The sequence below is a fragment of the Pteropus vampyrus genome, unplaced genomic scaffold (assembly GCF_000151845.1).
Source record: "Pteropus vampyrus isolate Shadow unplaced genomic scaffold, Pvam_2.0 Scaffold331, whole genome shotgun sequence".
NCBI classification, from domain to species: Eukaryota; Metazoa; Chordata; class Mammalia; order Chiroptera; family Pteropodidae; genus Pteropus; species Pteropus vampyrus.
The window spans coordinates 504071-523102 of record NW_011889112.1 but is presented as its reverse complement, the minus strand read 5'-3'; the positions used below and the strand labels follow the sequence as shown (position 1 = coordinate 523102).

General features: G+C 39.2%; 1 protein-coding gene across 9 annotated transcripts in view; it reads right to left on the bottom strand.

Moving 5' to 3' along the window:
* Positions 1-1935: 1935 nt before the first annotated feature.
* DHRS7B (dehydrogenase/reductase 7B) overlaps positions 1936-19032 on the bottom strand; it is a 56522-nt gene continuing 39425 nt past the window's right edge. For 7 of the 9 annotated variants that reach the window (XM_011378124.2, XM_011378126.2, XM_011378122.2 and 4 more), the window contains 4 exons: positions 9003-9219; positions 8310-8402; positions 4857-5009; positions 1936-3152 (listed from right to left, as the gene is read on the bottom strand). In XM_011378124.2, coding sequence (XP_011376426.1) covers positions 2947-3152; positions 4857-5009; positions 8310-8402; positions 9003-9219 — 669 coding nt within the window. In that variant the 3' untranslated portion in view covers positions 1936-2946. The remainder of the gene's footprint in view (positions 3153-4856; positions 5010-8309; positions 8403-9002; positions 9220-19032) is intronic. The other 2 variants (XM_023522110.1, XM_011378130.2) reach the window with 2 other exon arrangements.

Sequence of the window (19032 nt, the reverse complement as noted above, 5' to 3'; positions counted from 1 at the left end):
GTTGGGTGGGCCCTCCTCTGCAAAGTCCATATGCATGAGTCCTGGCTGTATCACTTCATGCAGTTCACTGAGTTATTTAAACTGTCCGCTTCACTCCAATTTCAGAGAAGAGCAAAGACCTTTCATAAGGTCCAACTCATCAGGAAATGAGAGCAGACCCTCGCAAACTCGTACTGTCTCTCATGTTGTTACAGTCTTAGCTCCTTCCAAAGTATAGTGTTCATATCTGATTCAGCAGCTGTCAACTCCTGATGAGGAAGGGACGTTCCTTCCTCAGTGCCTGCTGGGAACTAGGCAGTGTGCCCAAGTAGCTGTGCACTCAGTATATCAAGAGATATACGTGTGAGCTACAGCCACTCAGTAGTGCACAGATGTACAGTAGTGCTGTCTGGAAAAACTAATTTGGTTTTGTAGGGGGAGACTGATTTTGGCATGAAGCACAAGACAGCTTGCTTCCGCCCTTAGACCAGTGAAACACCAGGAGTCTTAAGGAGTAAAGTGGAAAGTGCCTTTGAACTTCATGAGAAGGCAGAACTAATTCAGAATTGTGCTTTTCAAATCTACCCAGTAGAATTCAGGGATGAAAGAGATGGAAAAACAACACTTGATGACAAAAGAGAAATTGGAACAGCAACAATACCACTACCCCTGGTGGCAGGTGTTCATATTCAAATGTAGGTTGAGACTCCAAGAATGAAAGGCCAAGGCCCGTCCTGGCCCAGCTCCCCTTTTCGAGGTGCTCTTGTGTGTGGTGCACTTGCCCTCAGGAAAGTGCTGTGCTGCCATCCAAGTCACAACAGCAGGCTCAACAAGCCCCACCTTTACCCAGTGTTCTCTCCAGGGGCATGTAACTCCAGAGGGACCTGAGATGGCTATTGGTGCATCATGGACATCAAGGAACCCTGAATCACTGGCCCTTTTTAGTCCTCTTCCTAGTCTCTGAGCATCTGTGTGGTGCAAACACATCTTTAATACCTTTGACATTGCCAACCTCCTCAAGAGCAGCTGTGCTTCAGACTCAGCCTTTGGCAGACAGTGAATCTAGTTGATTTTAATGGTCCTGTATTACATTATTTTCTATTTATATGGTCAAGGTACAGCAAGTGAGTTGAGTTTTTTTAAATGTTAGGTAAATAAATATTCATTGTTATCTGGATATGAATCAAGTGTCATATCTAGGTTAAGAGACCCTTCGTGTCTGCTCCAAGCTCTATGTCCCAACTCACACCTGGGAGTCGGCTTGGTAGGCTTCCAGCCACTATCACAATGGGTCCAAAAGCAATAACCTCAGCAATATAGTTGTTGCTGTCTTTTGATGGAGTATGTGCTTGCTAAACCTGCACTCCTCAGAGGGTAGTATATCACATCAGTCTCCTGTTGCTGACTATTTTATTTAATCGAAAATAAAGGACAACACCTGGACATGGGTCTTTTCTAAAGTGCCAGCCAATAAGTGTCCAAGGAGAGATATTCTCTCATTCCCATTTACAGAAACAGCTTCCTCTATCACTGCCTTTTACTGAGGACCTGCTATGCATTCTGCAATTTTATTTGACCTCATACTTGGGATAGGCTTTAGTGTGGTGGTGGCTGCTGTCTCAAATCCAACTATTCCCTGACATGAACCCTAAGGAGCCCTTTCTCTTCAATGTCAGGAGAGAGGTAGATGGTTTCCGTGGATAGTGAAAAGCCACCCATCACGTCTGTATCTACATTCCAACCATGGGCTCCTGCAGTGTCCAGGCCCTGTTGGGAGCTGGGATAGGTCACCAGACCTAATCATCTATTTGCTCTCCTACTCTCAGGAAACTCAAGAGCCTTGAATACCCAACTCACAGGCTGGCTTTGGCCATTTTTCTTTTTTATTTTGTGGGTAGCTGTTTAAAATACAAGCTCTATCAAGTCCAGAATTAGGACACATGTAAGGTGCCAGTATAATATGCTAGGAGATTTTTATTCCAACTTGGGGAAGCCTATACAATGGACCCACAATTTCCATTGTCAGCTTCAATAATGGGAGAAGTTTCATCCTAAACTTCAGGTATGAAGTTGACTTACTCAATGAACCTCAGAAAGGTGGATGCAGGCATCCTTTTTGGCTATGCTCTAACTGTCATAGCTAACAAACGGGCTGCTTCCACCGGAGACCACATGCTTCTTTAGAACCCCTTCCCTCCTGAGTTTCTGAATGTTATTTTCTAGAGGATAATGAAGTCATGTGGGATCTTCCTCTTCCTTTGGGCTGCTGGCTCCTTAGTAAATTCATCTTCTGGTTGGAGTGGTGCCTGACCCTACAGGGCTTTGAGTGGGAGTCAGTGGAAACTGGGCAATACCTTTTAGGTACTAAATCTGGTGTCACTTGGGATATGTCAAATGATCAATCACATATTAGCCCATTTGCTGTGTTGAATGAGATACTGTAGGAACCTGGAAATGGAGGAATATGAATGACTTCTTAAAACTACAGCCTTCTCCCTTGAGTATTGGAAGTGGACTCTGCCAAAAACAATTAGGTAAATGGTCTTGGATAAGTTAAATATGAAAACAACAGGGTCAAGGTGATATCAGGATGTCTTCTGATGTTAAAGACTGAAACATTTCTGGGAGCTGGCAGAGTCTGGAATTCAAAGGAGACGTGATTCTTCTAGTCCTTGAGGACTACGACTCTTACTGTTCAATTCATTTATTTCATATTCTTAGCATTAAAACCCCACTCCATATTTATTCCTTAAGTGTTACCCCTCACCCCTGAGAAGAAAAGCCTGTTGCCTATTTTGTTTACAATTATCTGCCAGCAGGGTCTTTGCCAGGGATCTGTAGAAGTGTATTTCTATCTTTCCTACCTGTGAGATAAATATCCAGTTAAGTCTCAACAAATGCAGCTCCCCCTTGTAGAACAGCCATTCCCAAGCAGGTGCTACTTCCTGCCCCAGTTCTGTTGCAGCACTAGGAGTTCTTGGATTTCTGCTCCTTTCTGGCTCGAGAGGCCATGAGGCTGAAGAAGAGCCCAGGAGCCAGAGTTCGCAAATAAATGGCCAAGGAAGGCAACAGGTCAGCCAGGATCACATCTTTCTTTTTCTTCCCCACAATAGCCAGAACATCTCGGGCCACATCCATAGGCCTTCGGCCCTGTGCTGTCGTCTTGTCCATAACTAAAATAAATAAAAGAAACACATGAACTTGGAAGCAGAGTCTCTCTCTTGAGTTTAGCTGATGTGGACCGTCATCAGGTTGGCTTGCTGGATTTCATATCATGAAGCTCCTTCCAGTCTGTCAGGAGGCAGGTGGTACACCACCTTCCTTGACTCTTTCATACTTCAAGGAAATGAGGACCTATTCTGCAGCTCAGTGTTCATGAGCTGGGGTAAAAGAGATGTGGGTCGTAGATAGGAATAAGGTAGACAGGGCCCTAGTCAGTGCTCAGAGCTGCTGGTCCACGACAAAGGATAAAGACCAGCCCAGAGTTAGTCCCTCACATGACAGATGAGGAGGAGCTTCCTGATCTTGACAAGTTTTGCCTTTTGAAACAACCAATGACTAAGGATGTTGTACCATCAATTAATCTTGGATAACCTGGCTTGAGGTCTGCCAGGTAGCGAGTGGGAAAAGACTATGACCCCCCAAATGTACTATGAGCTCACTGAAGTGAAGAAGTGAGTCAGAAGAGATATCACAGTTCTCCACATCATGTCTTAACTGGAGAGCAAGCAGAAGAAATCTTAGGTTTGTTTTAGACATTAAATAGCTGCAGAGAGTTTAGGAAGTGTTAGGCTACTTAACAACAACTTATGTTTCTTCTTCCCTAGTAATCCGACAATTTTGCCAACAAAGTGACAGGCATAGAGGAGAGGCCACTAGCACAGACCATTTGAAACCATTTGTAAATTGTCCAAATTGTCTGAGCTTCCTCATCAGTATCTGTTCTCATTAACGTGGAAGACTAGGAGGTTTCTTATTGTTGCTTCTTTTTAAATAACACTGAGGGAATTTTTTTAAAAGATTATTTTACGTATAAATAATATAAATACTAATCTCTCTGAATCTATGCCTCTGGTTTCTACCGACTTGCTGAATGAGAGCAGCTGCCATCCAGTGCCTGGACGGCCTTGCTTCAAGTCTGGCCGGGGTTAGGTGTAGAACCAGGAGGACCCTGGTGATGCCACAGCACAGGCCCAAGAGATCACACCCAGGGAGGCAGGACATGAAGGACAGTACTCAGGGTGGGTGGGCCCCATTCAAGCTTGGGAAAGTAGAGCCAGCTCCCACAGCAACAACTCAGGTGGGTTAACTAACCTGGGAGGCAAAAGCCTGGATCTCTGCTTGGCCTGAGCCTGCCTGCATGCTTGGGCCAGGCTGTTAAGTCCACTCGTGGTAACTGCAGGTCAGCTCAGCACTGTTTGGCTGAATCAATATGTAGATTCTGAGACTGGTGCACCCACCTCACCTCAGAAGACTGGGCTCTCTGCTTTGAGTATCCTGAATTCAGTTACTTCTGAAGCATAGTGGGTGGGGAAATTCTGGAGTCAAGCAACCCATAGTTTCCTGGAAGTTAATTCACCTTATCTTTACTTTAATTCACTGAGAATGGGTTAGGTAGAAGTCTGGTATATTTCTGTTTGGCGACTTCCTTTCCAGCCCTCAAAGTCCTGGCCTACAGGGGTCCTGCCCTGATAACTGAAGGGCTGATTCGTGGTAAATGAAAATTACTCAACAGTATATAAAACTAACACCCATATGTAAGTTTTTTCATTTTAAAAATTAGTTCAAATGAATAAGCAAAGATTTATCAGGTAAGAGCAGAATGTCTCACTGTGGCAACAGCTTTTCACGAAATAAAAGAGAAACTGGGGCCTCACCTCCATATTTGGAACCATCAGCAGTGATGGCATTTAGAGAGAGGTTGGTGTGGATGTAGCCAGGGCTGATTACGGTCACCTCAATCTCATACTGTTCCATCTCGGCACGCAGACAGTCAAAGAATGCCTGGGTTGCATGTTTGGAGGCCGCGTCTGCAAAGGTTGATGGCCAGAGGCAAGTGAGTGAGCTGGTGCTGGGACATGGCCTAGAACAAGCCCATGCATTCATGCCCATTCATTCTCTTTTATTATTAAAAAAAAAACAAAAAACAAAAACAGTTTTATAATTTAAGATTCCTATGGTATTATAGCAATGTTTTTCTCCCGATTTAGAGAAGTACATTGTATCCTTGTTCTTAGCAAACACCCAGGAAGAAAAGAGCATCATGTCTCCAACTTTCTCCTAATGGTTCAGGAAAGAAAAAATTTTAAATTTAAATACACGCATATGTGTATACACACACACACAGAGTATGATAAAACAAATATGGTAAAATGTTAACAACTGGGGAATCTGCATGAAGGGTACTTGGGAGTTCTTTGTATTTTTCCTGCAAGTTTTCTTTAAGTCAGAAATTATTCCACTTTAAAAGGTTAAAAAAAAACCCTAACAAAAAAACTTAATACCTAATGGGTAAAACATTCAAATAGTACAGAGGGATATAAAGTAAAACATTTAAAGCTCTGCCTTCCAATTACATTCTCCACTAGTAACCAATGCTAACGGTCTCTCAGGATATATTTTTTATGTATCTTATGTACATATGTGTGATTTTACATATAAGAAATTTTTTTTATAGAAATGAGCTCATACTGTTCATATTATTCCTGTAAGTAGCTTTCTTCACCTGGTGACACAGACTGGACAGCCTCCATGCCAGCCATGCAGACCCTCTATGCTCCTCCATGGGTCATAAGACTATAGAACTGGCCCCATCAGTTGACTTTCATGGGTTGTTTCCAGGTTTTATCAGTGAACAAGTGAGCACCCTTGCACGCATAGGATGTGTGTGTATAAAATTTGGGGCTGGTTCTCTTACGTATTTCATATGACAAACTTCCATGAAATGGCTTTTCATTTGGAACAGCTATTGAGCTTGCTCCACTTCTAAGAAATGGAGGCACCTCTGTTCTTCAGTAATGGCTACAAATCATGGTGAAAGGTACTCTGAAGGGGGACACAGTGACCATACAATGACATTCTTGGGAAACACAGAGTATCTCCACTGAAAAATCAGTTTCCTCTAAATGTTTTAGCCTTCTCAAAGGGGGAGCCATCAGCCAATAAAATAGGAAGGGAAACAAACCCAGGAGTATCATAGAGAGTCACATGAGAAATTCAACAGTGTCTGAACTTGCTACAGTGCCTTCCAGGGCCAGCTCCTTTGGTTTAGGCCAAGTTGCTGGGGGCTGGATGAACAGTCTGTGGGTTGGTAGGTGGAGAGAACTGCTCCTGTCAGCCGTGATTCCAGGAATGCTGCCCAGGCTCAAGGCCTGAGAAGAGGGAGTCATCCCAGGAGTCCTCAGAATAGAAGGCTGCACCCTGACAATGAGTCTCCCAGAGCTCTCAAGCTGGAGGTCCTTAGCCAGGCTATGCTGACCTAAATCAACACACTGATGTTATAGTACTCGCCTCTCTTGTCTACAAGGCACATTGCTAAATACACCACCTCAACCACCTCACTTCGTCCTCATGAAAGCAGTGTGAGGGAGATAAAAATGTTCTCCCATTTTATAGATGAAAAGACTGTTGCTCAGTGTTCACTAATGTGCTCAGGAGGCACTGCCACACTCAGTCTGGTCATTATAAAGTACCCAGACCAGCCATGTGTGCCTTACTTTAGTCACAGGCCAAGTAGAGAACAAAACTCAGATTAAACCAAAGTAAAGCTTGGAAATAATTTAATGCAAAGAACATAGAATAGCCTTTACTCTGACTTACCTATTACTAACGGCTTACCTCATTTGTTTTATCATTCATGATTACACACACACACACACACACACACACACACACACACACACACACACTTATTTGAGCAGTCTTAGATGGCTGTCCTATGCTATTGGAGTTGAAACAGAGGTAACAACCATAGAAACAAACATGGATACAATGCTTCACAGTTTACAAAGGACTTTTCATCTCCATTTGTCTTGTTTCATCTTTAAAACAGCTTCGTGAGGCATGTAAGATGACTATAAGTCTCATAAGAAAGGAAACGGAGGGTCAGACAAATTAAACAACTTGCCCAAGGACACCCAACTAAAACCAAAAAGTAGAGCTGGGTCCAGAGAGAAAGAGTAAGTTTCTGTTACATTTCCAGTTCAGACAGTTGGCTAAACCATATCATCCAGCATTGGATGTCTGTTCCTGTCCTTTCAAAGTGCTGAAGCAGCTCTGCTCTCCCTTCCTTCTCTGCCAAGTCAGCTGGGTGTGGCTGAATCTAGCATTTAGAGGTGGGAGAGCAGATGAGTTGGTTACAAGTCAGCATTTATATCCAGAGAGTAGAGCAAAAAAAAAGGGAGTTACTAGGACAGTTTGTGAAATTACCTTTAAAATCTTTTAACTAACGAAAACTAGATTCTGTTTGCTTGCTGGTGCAACATGAGAACAGACAGATGAATGAAATGATATTTCAAAATTTTGGCATAGCCATTTGCATGCATGGAGGTAAGAGTGTGAGCTGGAGGTCAATTCGGCAGTTTTAATTATTTGATCCTACCTATTATTTCTACTTTGGGGAATTTATCTTACTAAAACTCCCATGAGTGCCTAGAGATATAAATATTTAAGGATGTTCTATGTAGCACATCATTGTTAATGGTCAGAGACTTACAGGGAAAAAATTCTCAAAATACCCATGAAAATATTTAAATAAATTATGTCAATCCATTCAATGAATTACTATATATCCATTTTAAAGGATTAGTTAAATCCATATATACTGATGTAAAAGATATGTCAAGTGGAATAAGCAAGCCACAAAACTATGCATAATGTGACACCATTTTTCTGTTTGATCATATGTAGAAAAAAGTTTGGAGGCATATGGCAAAAGTGATGAAGTGATAGTACCTGTGGGACAATGGTAATTGATAATTGCGGCTGACACTTCAATGGTACTTATGCCTGGCACTGCTCCAGACACTTTGCTCACAGAGCTAATAGACTAACTCATCTTTCTAGTGGCCTTCTAAGGGTAGGACTGCCCTTGTCTCCATTCTGCAGATGAGGACTGGGGTACAGAGTGATGGTGACACCTGCACAAGGTCATATATAAGGTCTAAGGAGTAGAGCTGGGAGGCATTCTGCTCAGAAGAACACTTTCTGATGAAGTTCCTTCACATCCTGTACTGTTGCTTTGTCTGAATTCTGGATAGTAAATGTGGTATTTTTATAATGAGGAAAAATAAAAAGAAAAACATTTGGGGGAGGGAAAAGGAAGTACTCACATGCTGATCGAAAAGGAATGCTGATTTTGCCCTGGATGCTGCTGATTGCAACGATGTGACCATGTCGCCTTTTGATCATGGAGGGCAGAATTGCTAAGGAAAGAAGTCAAGGACTTTAGAAGAGGACTTTTCTTTTGGTCACTGCACTTAACACTGAGAGGAGGCAACCTCACTTATTAGATTTTGTTAGAACAAGGAAGGTGTACAGTAAAAGCCCTGCGGTGTGGGAGAGCTATGTTTTGTTGGAATTCTTAGGCCTCCTGCAGACTTCCAGCAGGCCAGCAGACAGGAGGATGGGGGAGGAGACAGAGGCAGACAGGAGCATAATCAATAAGAACGGCCAGCTCAGTTCCCTTTCCTAGGTAGATCCTTTCCCTTGGAGTGAAATCTGTACCTGGACATGAGAATATCTCCACTTTGTAGGGGTTTGCAAACACCTCTAAGAGGAAATGGAGGCAATGCTGTACGAATGAAGCTGTCAGTGAGGAGAACATCTTGATTTAAGGCTATAAAGCAGATAAAGAAAATGCAAATAAGTCTGGAAAAAACAAATACTCAAGCTGTAATGACAGTACCTTTTCCAGGATAAAATAGAGGATGGAGACAGGTCATTTAACAAACAAGGAACCAAGCGAAGTAAAAACAAAGGCCAACATATTAGTGCTGTTTTTCCTTTCAATCCAAGACTGTTACCTTTTGTTAGAGCAACTGGGCCAAAGTAGTTTGTCTCCATGACTCTCTTGTCCACATCTGTGGTGGTGTCTATGATAGCACCACGGTAGCTGATCCCGGCATTGTTGATGAGCACATCCACATAGCCAAAGCACTGCAAGATCTCGGCTGTTGCTGCAACTATGGCCCCAGGGTCTGCGAGGTCGAAGGTCACAATGTAAGGCTTGTGTGTCTGCACCTGGTCAGATAGGACAGAAATCAAAAACACCTTCAGAATGACAGGCCATGTGAGCTACGTGTCCCCGCTAATCAGAGTCCTGGGAGTGGCCCACTGGGCATGAAATCACACAGGCTACAGCGCCTCTCTGAAGAGATGTGGCCTAGAGGATCCTGCCTACAGTGCTCACACCTGACCTGGGCAACTTTTCTCCTGAATTGAAAATTATTAGTAGAGCTAGAAAGTAAATTCCACAGGACAGGGATGATGTATGGTATAGGTTACTGTAGATTACCATAGGAACTATTAATTATAGCTCCTTTTGTTGCCTTGTGCCGGAACTGTGCTATACATTGTAACTAATTAAACAGTACCCATGTTGAAAGATGCTATCCTTCTCAGGTTAAGTCACTTTAATTAATTTGTTCATGAAACATTATATATTCCAGACACTGGGGACACAGTAGAAAGCAAGACAGACACGGTTCCTGTCCTCCTGAAGCAGTCTAGTGGGGAAGACAGATGAACTATGAAGAATGCCACAAAAAAGTATAAGAAGCTAGAGAAATAAATAACTAAGCAATCTAACTTAAAGGGCTTCTCAAGAGAGTTTAACCAGAGAACAAAATGAGGAGGGTGTGTGCGTGAAATCTACAAAGATGGCAGAGTAGTAAGTGCCAGGAATCCACCTTTTCACCTGGACAACTGTATTGGTAGAAACTCTGAAGTGACTATTTTGGAACTCTGGAATCCATATGAATGCTTAAAGTTTTCAGGAGAGTGCTGGCTGGCAAATGAGAGATAATTTTGGTCAATTTCAGCCATCAGCTCAGTAGTAGCTCTCCATCCCCAATCCACCCAGCCCTGTGGCTGGCAGCTGTGGAAAAGACAACCCACATTTCAGGTACAGCATGGAAGCGGGCAGGTTGGCATTTTTTAACCAGCACTTGCTTAAGTAGCTTCCAGTAGATTTAAAGAAGTCACATATTTTTCTTTGGTATTCAAAAATATAAATAAATCCCCAGAGGACATACCTGAGGAAGCCCAGATGATGGGCTTCCTACTGGACAGACTTTAAGGCAATTGTCTTAAAGACATTCAGAGTGCTGAAGGAAAACATGGGCAAAGGCAGGAAATTGATGTATAAACAAAATAAAAATATCAATGAATATAAATAATTTTAAAATTTCTGAAACTCAAAAGTACAGTAACAGAAATGAAAAATACACTAGAGGGGTTCAAAATCAGACCTGAGCAAGTAGAACACAGAATGAGTGAACTTTAAGAGAGGACGATTAAAATTAACAAGTCTGAGAATAGAAAGAAAGTAAGAATAAAGAAAACTAAACAGAGCCTAAGGGATCTGTGGGACTTCATCAAGTGGGCCAACATGTATATTATGGGAATCTGAGAAGAGAGCGGGTGGGGCAAAGGGTAGAAAGAATATTTGAAGAAATAACTGCTGAAAAAATTTTATGAAAAAATATGAATCTGCACATCCAAGAAGCTCAATACCAAGTAGAATAAACTTTAGGACAGTCAATGTAATCCACACAGCAACCACAAAGAACATAGCTATAGAACATACACATGGCAAAATGAGAAGAGAATCAAAGAATTTCACTATAAAAAATTAACTAAACACAAAAGATAGTAAAGCAGGAAATGAGGGACGAAAAAAAGCTATAAAAATAACCAACGTCACCATGAAAAAATAAATTAATTAAGTTTTTAAAAAGCTATAAAGCAAACAGAAAACAGATAACAAAATGGCAGAAATAAGTCCCTCCCTAACAGTAATTATGTTTAATGTGAATAGTTCAAAATTTCTAATGAAAAGACAGATTGGCAGAACAGATTTTTAAAAAATCCAACTATATGCTGTGTTTAAGAGATTCACTTGAGATCCAAAGAAACAAATATATTGAAACTTAAAGGATTAAAAAAAAATTCAGTTTTTTGGAGGAACATGGTAGAGTGATAGACATATCCAGATATCTCCCCTTGAAATGACAATAAGCTGAATATCTAAAACTCAACAAAAACCACCCAAACTGCACACCAGCATGTCTGAGCATGGGATCTGCACTTAAGAGCTACCACAGGTCAGAACTCCAGGTGTCAGGTGGTGGACTTGGAAAAAGAAAGAAGCTGCCTCTTGAAGCTGCCAGAACTCCCTGTAGGAGGAGGGGGAGCAGAGAAAGTGCAGCGAGTTCTCTAAACACCGCTGCCTGAGAGATTTGTGAGTTCCACGAAGCCGACAGTTGGGCCCAGTCATCAGGGCAGAAAGCAGAGAAGGACAGCAGAGATTTTTACTGGCCGCAGTTGCAAAACGAAGGCTGAACCACAGCTCCCATCCCCAACCTAGAGGGCCCTTCGCCCCATATACTCTGAGACAAACACTGCAGCGCCCCAGGGAATCTGAGCAAACGCTAACGAAACTGTGCTAACATTGACAAGGACGGAAACTGAGGGTAGCGAGTGTGATTAAATATCTACAAGAAAATAAAAAGGCATTATTAAGGCTTTATATAAAGCAGGGATCCAAGAGGCTTAGATGCCACCTACTGGAAACCAAAAGAAAAGCACCTTCTTTGCGGCAGGCTAAACAGACCTTTATATAATAAATCTTCTAAAAAAAAAAAAAAAGCAGAAAACACTTCCATTAATGTCCAGGTGGAAAAATAGTTCAATAAACACCATAAACAATCAAGGTGACAAGGCATCTCAGAAAGAAAAAGAAAAAACACCAGAAAATAAGCTTAAGGACATAGACATATGCAACTTAAATGACAGAGAATTCAGGAAGGTAATTCTGAAAAAATTCAGTGAGTTCTGAAATAAGTCATATCAACAATTTCAGGAACTGAAAAAACAACTACATGAGCAGAGCAAAAAGATTAAATGCTCAAAAAGAACAGAATAGAACTTCTGGAGATAAAAAACACCCTGCAAGAGCTGAAAAATGAAATAGAAGCTTGGAAAATAGAGTCAACCAAATGGTGGAAAGGATCAGTGATCTCGAAGACAGAAATCTAGAAATAAATCAGAAGGAAGAAGAGAGAAACCGAAGAATGAAAAATAATGAAAGAGAAATACAAGAACTAGCTGATACTATCAGCAGAGGAAACATAAGAATAATGGGCATTATTGAAGGCGAAGAAAAGGAGCAGGGACTAGAAAGCATTCTCAGAAAAATAGGGGAAGAGAATTTCCCAAAATTAAGGAATGAGCTGGAACTTGGAATTCAAGAAGTCAACAAAACACTCAATTATCTCAACCCAAAAAGGCCTTCACCACGACATACTGTATTCAAGTTATCAAAAATCAATGACAAAGAGAATTCTCAGGGCAAACAAGGAGAAGAAAACGGTAACATATAAAGGAAAACCCATTAGATTATCATCGGACTTCTCAGCACAGACATTACAAGCCAGAAAGGAATGGAATCAAATATTTAAACTATTAAGTGAAAGGAACGACCAGCCTAGAATAATGTATCCAGCTAAGCTCTCCTTTAGATATGAAGGAGAAATTAAGACCTTTTCAGACATACAAAAATTGAGGGAATTCTCCACTATGAGGCCTGCACTACAGGAAATAACAAAAAAAATAATAATAAAATAAAATACATAATTAGGAGTACAGTGACTATCAGGCAAATAGAAGCAGAGGAGTGCAACCCTTACTAAGAACAGGACATCATAAGCTTAAATAATGAGAAGAGAATTGCTATAGCAAGATAGTAATGAACGTTCAGCATACATAGGGACAAACCGAGACAATGACTGAGAAGGGAAGGATTCAAAGAGCCAAACTTGCAAAGGGAAAAGGAGATAAGGCACATGCAGAAGAAAATGGATGACTGTATATATACAACTATCCTTTACATATTCGTAATGGTAACCACACGCCAAAGATTCTGAACTGAAGTATATAACATAAAATAAGAAGAACCAGAGATAACACTCACAAAAGCCAACCAAAATAAAGAAAACAGAAACACAAGCACAAGGAAGCAATAGAAACACCGAGCTACCAGAAAGCAAAGGATAAAATGGCTATAAGACCTCGTATTTTGACAATCACCCTAAATGTAAATGGACGGAACTCACCAATTAAAAGGCACAGAGTTGCAGAATGGATCAAAAAACAAAACCCAACCATATGCTGCCTCCAGGAATCATATCTCAGCTACAAAGACAAATATAGACTCAAAGTGAAAAGGTGGAAAATGATATTTCAAGCAAATAGCTTTCAGAGAAAAGCGGGAGTAGCGGTACTAATATCAGATGAAACAGACTTCAAAATAAAAAAGATAAAGAAAGATACTGAGAGACACTTCATAATGATAAAGGGAATCCTGCACCATGAATATATAACACTTATTAATATCTATGTTCCCAATCAGGGAGGCTCAAAATATGTAAAGCAATTATTAACAGAATTAAAGGCAGAAAAAGACCAAAACACTGTCGTAGTAGGAGACCTAAATACCCCACTGTCGGATGTGAACAGATCCGAACAGAAATTCAATAAGGAAATAACATCCTTAAATGACACATTAGATCAACTGGACATAACTGACATTTACAGAGCCTTCCAAAGGAATGGAAGGAATGGAATCAAATATTTAAACTAAAACAGCTGCTTATATAGTCTTCTCTAGTGCACATGGAACATTCTTAAGAATCGAACACATACTGGGACACAGAGATAGCCTCAACAAATATAAGAGGGTTGAAATCATACCAACCATATTCTCTGATCATAATGCTTTGAAACTAGAGATCAACTGCAAAATGAAGCCTAAAGTCTGCAAAAGAAATGAAATTATCAAAATTAGAACAGAAATAAATGAAATTGAAAACAAAAAAACAATAGAAAAAAATAAATGCAACAAAGAGCTGGTTCTTTGAGAAGGTTAATAAAATCGACAAACCCCTGGCTAGACTCACTAAAAAAAAAAAAAAAGAGAAAGGACACAAATAAACAAAATCAGGGTTGAAAGAGGGGAAATTATGACAGACACTGCAGAAATACAAAGGATCATACAAGAATACTATGAAAAAGTACATAACACCAAATTTAATAACCTAGAAGAAATGGACAAGTACTTAGAAAAACACAACCTTCCTCGACTGAATCAAGATCTAGAAAATCTAAATAGACTGATCAGCAGTATGGAAATAGAAACAATCATCAAAAACCTACCAAAAAGTATAAGTCCAGGACCAATGGCTTCACTAGTCTATTCTACCAAACATTCAAAGAAGATTTAATACCTATTTTCCTCAAATTCTTCTAAAAAATCGAAGAGGAGGCAATGCTTCCCAACTCATTTTATGAGGTCAATATCACCCTGATACCAAAACCTTGTAAAAATAACATGCAAAAAAAGAAAACTACAGACCAATATCTCCCATGAACACAGATGCAAAAATCCTAAATAAGACACTAGCAAACTGAATACAGCAACATATTGAAAAGATTATATACCACGATCAAGTGGGCTTCATCCAGGGGCACAGGGGTGGTTCAACATATGCAAATCGATTAATGTGATACACCACATAAGCAAATTAAAAAATATGAATCATATGATCTTATCAATAGATGCAGATAAAGCCTTCGACAATATAGAGCACCCCTTTATGATCAAAACACTTAACAAAATTGGTATACAAAGAAAGTACCTTAACATAATATAAGCCATATATGACAAACCCTCAGCCAACATTATACATAATGTGAAAAACTGAAAACCTTCCCTCTAAGATCAGGGACAAGACAAGGCTGTCTACTATCACCACTGTTATTCAATATAACTTTGGAGGTCCTAGTGAGTGCAGTCGGGCAAGAGAAAGATATATAAGGCATCCAAAGAGGAAACAAAGAAGTCAAACTGTCACTATTTGCAGATGACATGATTCTGTCTATAGAAAATCCTAAAGACTCCACAAGAACACTATGAGAAACAATAAGCTAATACAGTAAAGACTCTAAATACAAAATCAGTGTTCAAAAATTCATAGCGTTCCTATACTCTAATAACAAAGTGTCAGAAAAAGAAGTGGAAGAAATAATTCTTTTTTCAATTGCAACAAAAAGAATTAAATACTTAGGAATAAATCTAACGAAACATGTGAAGGACCTACGTAATGAAAACTATAAGACCCTATTAAAAGAAATCAAAGAAGATACAAAGAAATGGAAAGATATTCCATGTTCTTGAATTGGAAGAATCAACATAGTTAAAATGACCATATTACCTAAAGCATTATACAGATTTAATGCAATCGCCATCAAAATCCCATCGGCATTTTTTAAAGAAATAGAACAAAAAAGTCATCAGATTTGTTTGGAAGCACAAAAGACCTCGAATTGGCAATGCCATCCTGAGAAAAAAGGAGGCTGGAGGCATCACTCTGTCCGACTTCAAATTATACTACAAAGCAACAGTAATCAAAACAGCATGGTATTGGCAGAAAAACAGACACACAGACCAGTGGAACAGAATCAAGAGTCCAGAAGTAAACCCATATTTATAGGGGCAAATAATTTTTGACAAAAAAAGCCAAAAACGTACAGTGGAGAAAGGAAATGTATGGTGCTGGGAAAACTGGAAAGCCACCTGCAAAAGAATGAAACTTAACTGTTGTCTATCGCCATACACCAAAATTAACTCAAAATGGATTAAGGACCTGAATATAAGACCTGAAACATTAAAATGCATAGAAGAAAACATAGGATTGAAACTCAAGGACCTTGGACCTAAAGAAGAGTTTATGAATTTGGGGGAGTAAAAGCTAAAATAAATGAATGGGACTACACTGAACTAAAAAGCTTCTGCTCAGCAAAAGAAATCATCAACAAGGTAAAGAGAGAATCATCCAAATGGGAAAATACATTTGCAAGCAACACCTCTGATAAGGGCCTAATATCCAAAATATACAAAGAACTCATATAACTCAATTACAATAACAAAAAAAAAACCCCAAATGATCCAATCAAAAAATGGGCAGAGGACCTGAACAGACACTTCTCCCTAGAGGACATACAAATGGCCAGTAAATATTTGGAAAGATACTCAACATTGCTAGCTGGTAAGGAAATGCAAATGAAAACCATAATGAGATACCATCTCACACCTGTTAGAATAGCTATAATCAACAGGACATGTAATAACAAATGTTGGAGAAGATGTGGAGAAATAGGAACCCTCATATACTGCTTGTGGGACTGCGAATTGGTATAACCATTATGTAAAATAGTATGGAGATTCCTCAAAAAACTAAGAATTGATCTGCCATATGATCCAGCAATCCCTCTATTGGGTTTTTACCCCAAAGACTTGAAAACCCATATCCAAAAAGATATTTGCACACTGATGTCCATAGCAGCACTATTCATGGTGGCCAGGACATGTAAGCAATCAAAGTGTCCTACAATAGATGATTGGCTAAAGAAGCTGTGGTACATATATACAATGGAATATTACTCAGCCATAAGAAGAAATGAAATACTGACATTTGCGACAACATGGATAGACCTCGAGATAATCATGCTAAGTGAAATAAGCCAGACAGAAAAAGTTGAAAATCACATGATATCACCTATATGTGGGACATAAACCTAAAAGCAACAAATGAACAAGACAGACAAACAGAGACTCGTGGCCGTGGACTATAGTCTAGTGATTACCAGAGGGTAGTAGGTAGAGGAGGAGGGAGCGGGTAGACGGGGTAAAGGAGGTCAAATACGTGGTGACAGAAAGAAATCTAACTATGGGAGGTGAACACACAGTGTAAATATATATATGCCTTACTGTTAAAGTGTACAGCTGAAACTTATTAATTAGTTAATTTAATTAATTAGTTAATTTAAAAAATATTCAGCACAAATAATAACTAAGAGCTACTGTGGCTACATTAATATTAGACAAAATAGACTTTAATCAAAAAACGTTTCAAGAAAAAAAGGACATTAATAATAAAAGATACATACAACATGAGCATATAACAATTATAAACCTTTATGTATCTAATAATAGACCCTCAAAGTATATGAAGTAAAAAATCAACAGAATTGAAGGGAGAAATAGTGCTACAGTTGTATTTTGATATTTCAATACTCCACTTTCAATAATGAATAGAACAACCAGACAAAAGAGCAAGAAGGAAATAGATGATTTGAACAACACTATAAATCAATTAGATCTAACAGATGTATATAGAATATTCCACCCAACAACTGCACAATAAATACTATTCTCAAGCACTCATGAAACATTCTCCACATAGGCTACAAAATGAGTCCCAACAGATTTCCCTCCTAGGTAACCCCTGCTTTTATTTTTAAAAGAATAATATGTAGTTGAGCATTCAAACAAAATAGATACAAAATGAAAACATGATTCTCTCTCCTTGCTCCTCCAGACTTTAAACGGCATGTCAACAGTTCCTTGTATTTTCTTTCAGAGAAAACAAAATGTGTATAGTCTTTACTTGAGACTCTGTTTTGTATTTTACTTTTTGTCATTTAATAAGACAGCATCAAGATCTTCCCACAACACACTTGCAGATCTCTCTCATATATTTTAATGCCTTCAGAATATTCCATCATATGGTGGTACTATAATTGATTTAATATGGCCTCAATTGAGGGACACCATTTCCAATATTACTTGTTCATTTGTTTTTACTACAACCAGTGCTGGGACGGGTATAGTGAATATCCCCATACTTATTTATTGGGCAGCTTCTTAGAAATGAGATTTTTAGGTTAAATTAACTGTATGCTTCTGATTTTGATAAATATCACCAAACTGTCCTCCCCCAATTGTACCACCTTACTTTCCCACCGGCAGTACAGGAGAATGCTGCACATTCTCACCAGCAATGGGTTTTCATTTTTGTCAATTTCCTAGTTGAAAAGTGGTATTATTATTCTTTTCATGGTGAATGCTTTTTTTTGGTAATTTTTTTCCAGCTTTATTGAAATATAATAGACAATTAGTTGCTCGTATTTACATTGTACAATTCAATGATTTTTTTCAATTATAGTTGGCATACAATAATAGTTTTAGTTGTACAGCATAGTGATTAGAGCTCAAGTGATCACCCCACTAAATCTAGCACCCCTCTTCCTCCTTACATATTAATTACATTGTTGACTATGTTGATTATTTTCCTTATGCTACACATTATAGCGCTATGACTATTTTGTAACTATCCATTTGTACTTCTTAAACCCTTTGCCCTTTTTCACCATTTCCCCAACCCCTTCCCATTTAGTAGCCCTCAAAAAATTCTCTGTATCTTTGAGTTTGTTTCCGTTTTTGTTGTTGTTGTTTGTTTTGTTCTTTGGATTTTGCATGTACGTGAAATCACGTATTTGTTTTTATCTGACTTATTTCATTTAGTGCAATACCCTCTAGGTCCACCAAGGCAATATCTTTTTCCATCCCCTTCCTTTTAGTCTGTGTGCCTTTTACTTTAAAGTGAGTCTCTTGTAGGCAGCATATGTGTATGAGTCTTGTTTCCTTATCCAATAGGCCACCCTTTGGTTTGAGCACTTAATTCTTTTCCATTTGAGGTACTTGTTGATAGGAATAGTTATTACCATTTTTTATTCATTATTTTGATACATGTTTTTTCTTCTTAAAGAAGTCCCTCCAACATTTTCTGTATTAGCGACTTGGTGTTGATAAATTCCTTTAGCTTATTTTTGTCTGGGAAGCTCTTTATCTGTCCTTCAACCCTAAATGATAGCTTTGCTAGATAAAGTATTCTTGGTAGATCCTGGGTTTTTATCACTTTGAACATTTTGTGC